Source organism: Urocitellus parryii, chromosome 9 (assembly GCF_045843805.1).
Source record: "Urocitellus parryii isolate mUroPar1 chromosome 9, mUroPar1.hap1, whole genome shotgun sequence".
NCBI classification, from domain to species: Eukaryota; Metazoa; Chordata; class Mammalia; order Rodentia; family Sciuridae; genus Urocitellus; species Urocitellus parryii.
In genome coordinates this window covers 67352792-67366236 of record NC_135539.1, presented here as the reverse complement: position 1 = coordinate 67366236, position 13445 = coordinate 67352792, and the positions used below count along the sequence as shown (strand labels likewise).

The following is a 13445-nucleotide window of genomic DNA, read 5'->3' as shown; positions in this document are numbered from 1 at the left end:
ACAGCGAAGCAAAGGATGGGAACCAGAGATAAAAACATTCTGCTCTATCTTCACATTTTTCTTGAATTTTAGAGACAAGGAGGATACTCTATTGTACCACTCAGCTGTTTGCTCCCCCTCATTCTCTCCCAAGAAGTATCTTCCAGAAAGAGAATCTCTGGGATTTATGCATTTTTAGCTGTGATTCCTTCAACTGAGCTTTTTATGGAATATAACCTCAACTTGGAAAGAACAGAAACACATACATGCTCCGACGTGAAGGCAATGAGCCGGGGGACAGCAGCCATTCCTTTCTCCTTGACTTCTGGGAACATCTTAAAGCGAGCAATCAGCATGGCATACATGTTAGATATAGCGCCACCTACAGGGCACAGCAAGACACAGTGACTTTTTCTGTTCATTACCATCAACACCTCATGCGCAAACAACATCCCTTATTTTCACTGTCCTCCTTAGATGTAGGAGAGAACCTTATTGCTTGTCCCTTGAACTGAATCCTCAGACTTAAAGGCTCTAACAAGAGGGTTCAGAAAAGGCACATTTGGCCTGAGAATAGTTATTGCTTTTCATTTCAGTTCATGCTGAGACAGACCTTCCCCAAAGGTCAGATATGATGGACCTCTATGCTATTTCTTTGTTGCACTAAAATCCTTGGTCAAGTCAGTTAAAGATTAAAGTTAAATGGCTCGGGCTGTGGTTGTAGTTCAGTGGTAGTGCGCTTGCCTCGCATGTGTGAGGCCCAGGGTTCAATCCTCAGCACCACAGAAAAATAAAATAAATAAAAATAAAGATATTATGTCCGTCTACAACTAAAAAGATAGTTTTAAAAAAAGTTAAATGGTTCAAAGTGCCATGACGGTACAATATTTATAAGATCAGCTGACTGAACACCTAATCAGAAAGATGGTATCGAGAGGGCACTGTGGATTTTTTTTTTTTTTTTTACATAGAACACAGCATCAGTGGTCCCAGTGAATTCATAGCCACTTATGTTTGAGACAAATAAGCTGCTGTTAACAATGTGGACTTTAAATTGATTTCTTAGAGAATTCAGGATAAACATCCAAGTCTGTATCACAGTCATGTATTCACATCTCAAAACAGTTCTTTACTCTTAAAGACAATATAAAAATATAATAGTATTAGTTAACAAAGTCTCATTTCATAATTATAGGAAAATACACAACTAAGAAAGGTTAAGCCCATATGGAACTACTTTTCTAAGACTGTCAGGAATTTCATAAGACAAGGTTTGTATCTTATAAGTAGGATTTCAATTGACAGGCAAAGAAAAGTGAGCTTTCCCCAGAGCTGTGGGGGAAGCTTCGAAGTTTTGCCATCCAGGAAATAGACAGATTGTTATGAATGCAAATGAATATGCTGGCATGAGGCATGAGACTGTCAGGCAGAGTGAAGATAGTGCCCCCCCACCCAAAGGGAGACACCCCCAGGTCCAGCCATGATGTGAATGCTTTGAGTTGCCTTTTCTCCTGGGGGCTGAGGAGCAGGAGGGCTCCATGCCAGGTTAATGGCCCATGCAGGGCTGTGACCTTTGTCTCACCAGCCCTGGGCTCTGACCCAGACAGGCCACCTGGGATGGAATAGTCATCACCCAAATCCTGGCTTCCTACCAGTCAGAACGAGGGCAGATTTGGACCCCAGAGACACAGGAGAAGCAGAATCCGGGTCAGACCTGCACTGAGCAGATAACCCTGTCTAAAAGGCTAACTGTGGGATGCTGGACAGGGAGGCCAGCTGTCAAAGAAATTTTCAGTCTATCTCATGGTTTCTCAATCCTGGAACTTGCTGATATTTTGTGCTACAAAATTCTTTGTGATGAGGGTTGTCCTGGGGAATATAGGTTATTTAGCATCATCCTGGCCTCTACCCACCAGGTACCAGCGGCATCCCCATCCCCAGTTATGACAACCAAATATGCCTCCAGACAATGCCAAGTGTTCCTTGGCAGGGGAAGGGAAGCCTCCCAGTTGAGAACTGCTGTTGCTAGTCATTCTTCTCAAAGAGTCTGGGGGAGGAAGAGAGGGAGAGGAGAAAGGGGAATATGTAGATGAAGAAGGTGATCTTCACACTGCAGTTATCCAAGAAATGTCCTTGCTTTTATTCACTCCTTTTTGTAGCTCAGTCATCCTCAGGCTTTGCAGCCCTGAGTGAATATAGAGCCTGTGTGCAAAATAGGCAGGAGACAGATACACAAACTCTACATACTCTTATCTCCTATGATAGGAAAAGTTGTAGCTAAGCAAAGCTTTCTGTCCCCCCCCCTTAGTTCTTGTCCTTCAAAACCTACTGAGCAGCAAAGAATACTCCAGTTCTCTCTAGTTCACAAAGAGATCACATAAGCACGTTTCTTCTAGGAGTCCTAAGCCTCTGGGTGTTATAGATGGGAGTGTAAGATCAACTGAGCTGAGTTCTGTATGCAAGTTCACAGACCTAACTTTTTACATTTAGTCCAAGGAGTGGGACTTTGAGATCACAGCCACAAGGGATGGGTGATTTTCTCTATCCCTACTGCTTAAATCATAAGATGCTTTGAACCCCAGGAACAAGGCTAGAGGCTACTTAGTAAAGCATCCATTAGAAAATAAGGATGCTATGAACTGCCTCACTTCTGTGATGTGTAAGAATTAGAGAAAAAACACATTTTGTCCATTGGTTTCTCTGTTGACACGGCCCCTTCAACTTTGGAATATCTATGGTACACTATAGCATGACCTCTATGACTTCCATCTTGGGTGAGAGCAATATGGATCTTTAGTCTCCAGGGGAGAGATTATATGATCAAGCTTCAGTTTTCTTCCTAATAATTCCTCATTATCCATGAGGATGGAAGGGTGAGTCCTAAGTCCATACTTAGCCTAGTGTAACTGTCAAAGAGAAGTCTTTCTTTGGGTGTGTTTTCTATGACCAACCAGGTTAATTAGACCTGACCCTCTGTCAAATTAGTCAAATTTTCAGGGTCAACAGGTGCAGTTATTCTTTCCTGACTCCTTGGAGCTATTAAAATGGAGATGAGGATGCCGGCTCAGGGACGGCTCAGTCTTACAACCAAACATGTAAGGGAAGGAGAAATCAAGATAGAAATGATGTTGATCTCCTAATCCTACTGAGTTCCCTATGAAAAATGCCTTCAGCATCAATGTCAAGCAATGATGGCAAAGGTAAAAACTTAGTACCAAAGAAAAATTACTAAATTCCCTATAAAATAAAAGTCAGCATAAAATTCATCACAGCTGGTATTCAATGACATTTTTTTAAAAAGGCTAATTTTCCTTTCCATTTAACTAACACATTTTCCTTTAGCACCTAAAAAAATGCTCTATATACTTAAAAACATAAAATAGCAGATCTGAACTTGCAGGCAAACATGAAACATGTTTAATTTAAGCCTGGGCCTGGGGGAGGCCACTGTTGCTTATCTGTCATTTCTTCTTTTCCCTTTTTCTTTCTTCCCCTCCCCACTTCTCTTTCATCATCCACTTGCCTTTGCAGATTTGCTGAAGGGAGATCAGGACTTGGCCTTTGCTATGTTGGACACCATGGCTCCAGCCTCTTCCCCTCCACTGTCTCAGCCTACTGATGCCCTCCAACCCTGTCACTGATTAGGTGATGCTCTGCACACCAGGTTTCTTTTCCCTGGGTCAGTAACTCTCTCTTCCCACTGCCTTTCTATTTCTTTTCTGTATCCAACCAAGGTCACACTCGTGAGCCAAGGGCACAGCTTGTTGTTTCAGGTTGGTTCTCTGGGCTGGGAGAGGTGTAAACATTGGAGCTTAGAATGCAGTGGCTGGTTATAAAAAGCAAGATGGAAAAGACTGAACGGCATGATAATGAAGAAAAGGAATGAGAAACCTCTTGAAGAAATCATCATCCCCCTTTTTTTAGCTCTAAGAAATGATCTCACCAGGCACTGTCTGCCCCCCTTGAAATTAATGTAAATCAGCTTCCCTCCTAGTTATTTCAAAGACTACAGCAGTACATATGCTCTACTGAATAGATCTGCCTTGTTATGCACCCTCGAACAGTGAAGGTATTATTGAATGAGGCTACCCTTTCTATTTCACTAACTCTGAGAAGAGCATCAAAGAATGAATTCCCTTATTAGAATCTTTATTTCTTTGTTCCATATTATCCATACATCTTGAATGTAGGATGATGGGAAGAAGTACTGGGTAATATTATGTTCCATATTATCCATACATCTTGAATGTAGGATGATGGGAAGAAGTACTGGGTAATATCGTCTCTGCTTGTACTTCTTTTGAACATAAGTAACTAATATTAAAACACAGAGTGTAGTTGGCATGTAGGCAGGTTCAATGGTCCTGTGCATTTAGCCATATTTCCTTCTTTTGGTCAACACAGACCCTATGTAACCTAATCAGAAATATGAACCAGGTATTTAATTTCTTAGGTTTATAACAAGGCATATCAGGAGGAAAAAAACACAAAGAAAAGGTGGAATATCATATACCAGGAGAAAATATCCCATCGCCAGAGCCCCCTGGCCAGCCAATTATTTCTCTCATTTTCTTTAGTGTGACATATTCCAATAGCACAAATACTGGGGCAATCTCATAGGTGAACCTGAAATGTAGAAATGGCCACATTTTATGTATGTATCTCAAAGAAATAATTCACCATTACAATATCTACAGAATGATATCCCTCTTCAAATATTACATTCACAGAATATTATAATATTAAGTGGAGAGAAAATTATTTTAAAAACTTATTCCAAAAGGCTCTCTCATTTTTCTGTAGCCCCAATGTTAAGAACTTTAATTACTGGCATAATGTACAAGGGTGGTTTATCATATTGAATGAAGAACAGTGCAGAATCATACTATGTAAAATACAACATCTGGTCTCATTTCTCTTTCACACTGTACGTAATTATAAATCCCAAACACCGAAATAAGTCCCTTTTGTATTTTAAAATACATGTATAGTTTGCATCAAGATATATCAGACTTTTTTATTAAGCAAGAGTGAAAACACTCATACTTCTGAAGTTGGTATCACTATTTTAGAGGCTACCTAATAAAAGGAGATTTTCACATAAGAAGTTAAGATGATGGACTCTCACTAATAATTATCCTGGATTACACAAAACCACATTTATCTGCTTACATGTTAGTGTTAGCTGTTGATGTCAGCCAGTCTGCTGCTAATCCGACTATATCCAATCCAGTGGAAAGTTGATTGAAGTATCTGGGGTGCCCTGAGTAAAATGGAATAGCAGAATCAAGATGGCATCCAATGAAAATAAAGACTTCTCAAGTTTGTAATTTTTCTGACTAAAGAACCTTGAAAGATCTTTTAGTAACAGGAAATGCACATTCAGAGACCCAGGATGCGCACACGTATATGTGCTCACACACATATACATGCACACAAAGGACACTGCCTCTAACCACAGAGGCCACTTTGGATTTTAGTATTTTTTAAAACACACTCTAAAAAATTTCCTTTAATCATGCCCTATAAAAAACAATAGATGTGGCTTGCCATGTGAACATTAAATATTGTCCTACCATGTTTTCAACATCTTTGCAAACTAAAATGTCATTGCAGCCCAAAGCAAGTCAGAGACGGAGTGTTCTTATTCTCACTCATGCTGCTGAAAGTCCTATTTTTGTTGAATTCTAAGAATTGGTCATACCATGACATCTGCCAGGCATGCCAACATTCATAATAATATCAGTGACAAATGGCTGATGATTACAAAAGACAGGGCAAAAATGAGAAAATGGAACACACTGCTGAGTAATTTGCCCTGGATACAAAAGGTGATAAGCATAAAAAGATGGCACAGACAAAGCTCATTCTTGTCAATTCTTCTCCGTCTGAATATTTGATTATAAACAACAGAGGTCTCTCATAGTTGAGATTTAAAATAAAGCTGGATGCAGTCAACATCACTGTCTTGTCAACAAGATATATAAAGATGTATTCAAGGGACTGATTAGTCCATTAGCAGAGGCTTATCTAATTAACTTCTGGATTTCTCTAAAATTCCCTAAATGGGTTGATATCCATATACTCCTGAGGCTATTATTTAAAATATAATTATAAAATTTTCATTAGGATTGTGTTTCCTCATCATGTCTCATAAAAAGCCTATCAATAAGTCTGCTTTGCTTAGCAACAAAAATTTGGGAAGATGAACAATTATGGAAATAGCATCTGATTAAAAGGTATCTGCCACTTACTGGACACCTATCTGATGCCTGGGGATGTGGTAGTCTCTCATCACCAGTGCAGGCAAAACAAGATAAAGGAAGGCAATGGGGAAAGCAGGGACAAAAGTCAACACATAGCTTATCTCCTGGACAGAGTGCATTCTTATCAGCCCAGGCATGAGGCTGGAGAGTTAGACACAGGGAGAAGATAGGAGCTGAGAAAGAGCACATTTAGAAAGACTGGGATTTGAGCATCTCTTGTTCATTCTGCAACATTATGGGGTTTTTTTTAACCTCTTTTAAAGCCTCATGAGGCACCCTTCCATCTTTTCTGCTCTTTTCCAGGCCCTTTGATGCTGAGCCCATCGGTTTACCCTTTCAGGAGAGGCGAAAAGTCTTTCTGTGATGCTGCTGACATCTGGAACAACCCCCCACTCCTCTCTGCCTCATTGACTCCCCGTTTCATTACAGCTCACAGCTGAAATCACAGCCTATTTCTCCCTCCGGATGCCCCTCTATTTCTTTGTCCCTGAGTCATTTTTTTAAGTAAGGAAATTATTAAAGATTAGTAAATCTATCCATTAATCTACTTCTCAGCTCAGGCATTTCCTAGATGAGCCTGGTGACTATTATCACACAGCAATCAACTGTATGGAAAATTTGGCATGAAAATCTCTGCATAAGTCTGAAAAAAATGCCAAGGTATGTGCTGTGGATTGGAAATCAGAAGACCAATCCACCCAGATGACCACTGTGAATACAAGTTTGATGCTTCAATCACTAGCTTTCTGTCCCTGTATATATTATTTGACCTTGGCCTGCTATTTCACCTGAATCTCTCCTGCCCCCAGTTTCTCATTCACTGATAATAATGTGAAAACATGAGGGATATAGTTTGACAGGTGAGAACTGCATGCCCTTTTGATTTCTGGCAGAAATATTCCCCTGATGACATTTGCTCACCACCTGCGGCCCCTACAGGCAGCCTCTTAGGGCTGCCTAGTGAATCCAGACAGGACTCTCCGCAAGTGTGAGAGACCTGCCTCTGAACCGGTGGGCTGTCCCAAGCAGCGCTGGGCGTCCAGCTGCACCATCAGCGGCATGCAACCTGAGCTTAGGTCTGGCTGCACAGGAGAATCTGGTGGCCACTCACTGCTTGGGCAGCTAGGGAGACAGCAGCCATTTGTGACAGGAGATTAGGATTGCTCCAGGCGCTGCTGGAACATTCCCTACAGATCAGCAAATGAGCTCAAAAGGATGCACAGACTCTTCGAACTACCAGCCTCTGGCAACTCGGATTTGGTGTTCACAATCAGTTGGGGAGGGGCCAAAGACATCCAAACTGCTCTTTTTTTTTTTTTTTCCTAAATATTTATTTTTTAGTTGTAGTTGGGCACAATAGCTTTATTTTATTTATTTATTTTTATGTGGTGCTGAGGATAGAACCAATGCTAGGCAAGTGCTCTACTGCTGAGCCATAACCTCAGCCCCCACATACTGCTCTTTGTGTAGTAGTGACCCAAACAAGGACAGCATCATTTACTGATATTTCACTTCCCTTTGTCTGATGGCTCAATTGAAGAGTCGAGGATATATTAGTCCCTACTACCCCCTCTTACTACCTCTACCCCCACCAAATCTAATAATCCTTGCAAACACTAACTATTCCAGAATCCTATCATTCACTGAAGTTTTCCTATTGCAACATTCATAAAAAAAAAAAAAACTCTACACATGCAGACTTCATTTTAATGAATTCCCCCACTGTGCCTACCTCCTCTTTAAGCTTGGAGCCCAAGTGAAAGTCAACTAAGGACTCTCAGTGGAAACCAGGTGATAACAAGCATTTTCTAAAGGAATTGCCCAAGGATTATGAAAATGCAGGATGGTAGCAGGCAAGGTAACTACTTTGATGGAGACCCTAAATAGTACTGGTTGACAAATATGCTGAAGCATAAATATCTGTAAACTTACCAGTTGAAGAGAGAAGGTGCCTATTGTTAAATTTCTAAAATACTATTTGGGACAAGAAGGCCAGAATACTACATATGATAGGAATATTGTTGAGATATTATATTAGTATTGATATGCTTTACTTAGAAATCCAACTACATCAGATATTTATCTAAACTTTAAATAAAAAGTAATAGAGCAACACTTGATGAACAGTTTCATGTGCATTATGGCAAAATCTAAGTATTGAATTGGCCCATTTTTTTTTCCTGACGCTAAATGGAACATTGATAGACAGAACTATTACTTTTATTGACTTGCATTGCCATTATCTCAACCCTTTAAATTGCATTTCAAATACCACCAGCTTTCAAGGATGGAGATGTAAAACATTTTATACATTCTTTTTGGTTTGGTGTCAATAGACTCCAATTTACTATCAACATTTAAATATTAGGTAAGGGGCATGGGTAAAACAAAAATGATTTAAAATATTGCTCAGGTTTGCATCTATAGGTATATTAAAAGCTGGTGGGGGAGAAACATCTTTTAATGACTGGTGTATATACATCTTGTGTGTTCTTCAGGAATGTTAATTGATTGATATCTAATAAACCTTTGAAAGCCACACTCCACAGTCTGATGGAAGTCAACAAGTTAATTTTTTTTCCTCTGTGTATCTTCTTCTAAATCTCTAGTTTCACAAAAGTGGGAAATAATACAATAAATCAATTTTCCAAGGCTTTGTCTGTGCATACCTTTCTTTGTTGGTACAAAGAATGTGCAAAATAAAAAATGAAAAAAGCTGAAAATCTCCCATCAAACATTCTTCAAATGGTTGTCATTGATTAGGACAATATTGATAATTCATCAAGAAAAATTGCAATATAAAATATGCCATGTCTATGATAATTAACGTTTATATAATATTTCACATTTTTTATCTGTAAGTAAATCCTTTTAAAGCTATAAATCAATTTAGATACAGTAGGTCTTTTCTCTCCCCAGAAATTCATTTGCATTTATTTTTGTTGCTTTAATGAAGTGCCACGCTAACCTGTATCAGGATGATAGGAGACAATGTAGGAAAAAAGAAGGGTAATCAGGCCCTGGGTTGATGAACAATTGATTTTGTGTAGATAAAAAGAAAGGTTGGAATGCACCCAAATAAATGTTACACCTGGAACTATAAAATGGATGGACAATAAAGAATACTGCTCAAATCTAGGCTACAAAATACATTTTTTAAAATGTGCTCCTAAGAATATCAGTTTTGCCCACCCTCACCCATCCCCGCACTTGCCTTTCTTTATCTTTTTACACAATGCCCGTGAAGGACACATCCTTATATCCTCATATATTATGACTGAATTGCTAAGCTAGTGTATATAGTGTGTTTGTGTTTGTGTGTGTGTGTGTGTGTGTGTGTGTGTGTGCGTGCGTGCATGTACGCACTTCTTTAAAAAATAGGAGAAAACCTGAAATTCAAATCTGAAGTCCCGGCTAATTGAGACAATGCCACAACATTATAGCTCCAGCTCAATAGTTACATAACATGGTTAGGTCCCTGACTAGTTCTTGCCTGGAAATTACCAGCACCATACTGGAATTCAGGCTTTTGTTTGGATGCCTTTGAGCTTTCATTTCCATATTCCCTTTCTTTTTCTATTTTTGGGTCAAATCTACTGTCCTCTGCTGACAAACAGTTGCTTCTACATCAGTGGTTAATCTCCATGCTCAAAGGCATGCAATGTAAATGCTGACAGTTTATGCTAAGATGATATTTCTTATATTATCAACTTCAGATGCATTAACAATAACAGAAAATGCTTTTGATTTGAGTCATTTGAATCATTACTATTTTTAAATGATGAAAATAGCTTTACAATTTTGAAAATATCAGTAACTCCATAAAACAAAACATTTTATAGAAAAAATAAAAATTCTAAAAGAAAAAAAGAGCTTTATTATTTCTGATAGGACAATACCTGTTTTAATTGCATACTTTAGAGTTGTTTGGCAATGCATCAAAATTTCCTCCAAATTTTGTGGCTGGTCTGACAATTCCCAATTATACTCTTGAAGAAGCTCATTAGGATAATGGAAATCAATCACTTTGGTTGATCTATCGAAACTTTTCACCACATACTGAAGCAAAATGTCCATAACATCTTGCAGAAATGTCAAAGTGGGCCTTTCTCCTTCACACGCTGGCAGTAGGTCTAAAGAATGGAATTAAAACGACACCATTTTACTATGAAAATATTCAGGCGAGATCTCTACCGGGCAACCAATGTATCTTTGAATCCAGAGATTTTACATTAACAAACAACAACAACAATAAAAACTTTTGGAAAGGCAGAGCATTTTCTTTAAAGGAGAGGCATTTTTCAAAGGGAATGAATGAGAGCAATTATGATTTCTCCTCTTCCCGGAAAAAACTCTTGCATTTTAGTTCACAACATTGTTTGCTTTCTTTCTTTCTTTTGCTTTTTCAGAAATTGTGCCTCCATTTATCTGATCACAGGACCTTGTCCTAAAACATTTTAAATGTTTATGGAAATATCTCACTTCCAAAGTATTTACGAAATGCCTTTGGGCAAACCAGGCATAGTGGAATGGGCCTGTTAAAGATCCGCTGTTCCCCAAGTCAGTGTGTGTGTGTGTGTGTGTGTGTGTGTGTGTGTGTATGCGCGTGTTTGCGAGACTGAGGGTATAAGCCCACGGGGTAAAATTTAGCGGGTAGGTCTCACTCGTACAAAATCTTTCCCCTGTGAAATCACAGCTACACGTTACTCCTTCGATCTAATCTAAAGATCTAAAATATCTCAGCAATTTTGAATTCTCCCGCAGGACATCTAGAAATTGAATCCCACCCGAGGACCCCAGCAACCTAGCGAAGACCACAAGGATCCACAGAGCGCCAGGCCCCTCGGCCACCCGCAGCTCCGGCCGGTGCTGGGGCAAGGGCGCTGCAGCGCAAGAGACTGGGACTCCATCAAGCTTTTCTCGCGTATAGTTCAAGATTCTTATAGGGCCAGCCTTTGGGAATCACCACTCTACTCCCGAAAACTCCCAGCGCAATGGGTGTCGCCCAGGCCGAGTTGGGCGGGGTAGAGCAAGAGGCAGGGGGGCCCTGGGGTCCAGTGAGACTCCTTTACCTGTTGAGTGTAGAAAAGCATAGTTGACATCCGCTTTGGGGCAGTTGCAAGGTTTCTGGTCACAGGTGCAGGCGACCTTCCGGGAGGCGGCCCGCGGGGGCACGTTCCCGGTGCTCTCCGCTGGCTTCTCAGCATCTCCGTAGAGCAAAGCTGGATAAGAACACAGATCGCGGGCCTAGGTCAACGGCCTGACAGGCCCAGCTCTCTCACCCTCGCCCATCGCGGCCAATACACCCCTATTCAAAGATGGGGTGCAGAGGTGAAAAGACGTTTTTGCTCCCGCGGGCCGCGAGCACCAGACTTTGCCAGCTCCCCTTCCCTGGGCTCCAGCACTTACCGCACAGCTTGTTTCCGATGCCGCCTGTGAACTTTTGGGCCACCTGGCACCAGGCTCTCGCTGCAAAGAAAGACAGGCAGGAGGACAGGGAACCATAAAGAGATCAGCTGATGGACGTGTGAAATTTTGTTCTAAGTGAACAACCTAGGGATGTGGGAAAGGGCCGCCTGGGACAGTGCGCAGACAGGTGCGGGGAGCTAGAGCGGTCCTAACAACCCCGACCAGCCCTCAGGACACTGATTTGTTTTCAAAGGAGAAGCCCACACTGCGGCCCTTTGTACTTGCCTTCCAGGTGCGGATGGGTTCTGAAAAACTCTCCTACGTGCCTCGCTTGAGCTAGTTTTTCTAGTCAATAAACTGTCCATTTCCTTGCAAGCTCTCTTTTCAGACCAACAATTCTCTCCCCTTCCCATTTTCCCCTTCCCCACCGCCACTCCGTCCCAGACCAGAATCTAGACACCAAGATGCAGTGTCCTAGGTCCACGGAATTTGTTGTTCTGGAGATGCCCCCGCGTTTGAGGAGCTCTCCTAACCTCAGGAGGAAAGGATCTGGGATTCTTTGGTCATCTTCCAAGGGAGAAAAGGGCTGTGGGGGTCTTGGGTTCTCGGGCGGACCAGGACTTAACATGAGAGCAGGGCAAAGCATTCTAAGAAGTTTCCTGTTGCAGGTGGTAAAACCTCCTTCGTCTTCTCAGGAGCCCTGAAAAACCCGGGGCCACCTACAAAGCTCGCCAGCTGCAGATCCCCACTCTCCTACCTGTACCGGGGTTCTCAGGATCCCCGGAGCCATCTTCGGACCCGAAGGACCAAAAGCTGGAGCCCGGAGATGCCATCCGCGCTGCGAGACTGGAGCAGGTCTTGAGTGCGGGCTGCGGGGCGAGCAGCCTTAGGCTCGGCCCTGCGCGCGCGTGCTTGCGAGTGTGGGGCGGGAGGAGGGCACTGCGCGGGGACGGGTGCGGACGCGCGACGAGGGTGGGTGTCACACAGGGACAGGAAACGTGCGTGTCTGCGTGTGGGCGCGTGTGTTAGAGTTGGGGCTTAGGGATGTGGTAACGCCGTGGAAGCTGCAGAGGTTAAATGGGGAAGGGGTCCGAAGGCTCCTCACATACTGGGTATTAAAAAGCGCAAAGCGCCAGAGAGATTTTCAAGGACAGGGAGCCTAGAGGGGATGGATGAGGAGGCGAAGGAGGGAAAAATGGGAGAGAGATAGGGAGCTGAATCCTTACGGTGTGAGGCAGACAGTACACTTAAGCTGGAGACAGAATGGGGCGTGCACGAGCGCCCCAGAAGAGCCAGCGTCTTGTGGTGGTAGCTGCCCACTGCTGCCCAGGCGCGCTGTCCAGGGTCCTACTGCGATCGACCGTGCGCTAGCCTTAGAGCGGGGCGGACCTGGGAGAATGTATTGTTTGAGGTCTGGCTCTGGCTTCTGGGAAGGAAACCTGGTTCCCTGGCCCTCTCCCTCCAAGCGGGTGAGGAGGTCGCTGCGACCTCAAGCGCTCTAGCCGTCAGGCCATAATCAGGCGCAATTCAGAAGCTGGGAAGGGTATAATGGGGGAAGGGCGTCTAAGCGCAGAAGGGCTCATTTCAGCTCCTAAGTAGAACCTAATGCGTGCCTACTGAGCCGTGCTGGCCCTGGAGCATGCCATTCCTGCGCAGCCAAGCGCTGGACCCACCGTCCAGGTTTTGAGTGACGGCTGGGGAGAAAGACTGCTGATTGAGGCAATTAAAATCCACGCTGGAGTCTATCACTGAGGACCTCGGGCTGGGGAAAAAAATAAATAAAACGAACGG

General features: G+C 42.5%; 1 protein-coding gene across 1 annotated transcript in view; it reads right to left on the bottom strand.

Annotated features, from left to right (window-relative positions):
• Gad2 (glutamate decarboxylase 2) overlaps positions 1–12487 on the bottom strand; it is a 75645-nt gene extending 63158 nt beyond the window's left edge. The window contains exons 1-7 of the mRNA XM_026401189.2: positions 12412–12487; positions 11655–11714; positions 11318–11467; positions 10145–10378; positions 5152–5242; positions 4493–4605; positions 246–361 (exon numbers count right to left, since the gene is read on the bottom strand). Of these exons, the coding sequence (XP_026256974.1) occupies positions 246–361; positions 4493–4605; positions 5152–5242; positions 10145–10378; positions 11318–11467; positions 11655–11714; positions 12412–12487 (840 nt within the window). The remainder of the gene's footprint in view (positions 1–245; positions 362–4492; positions 4606–5151; positions 5243–10144; positions 10379–11317; positions 11468–11654; positions 11715–12411) is intronic.
• Positions 12488–13445: the final 958 nt, after the last annotated feature.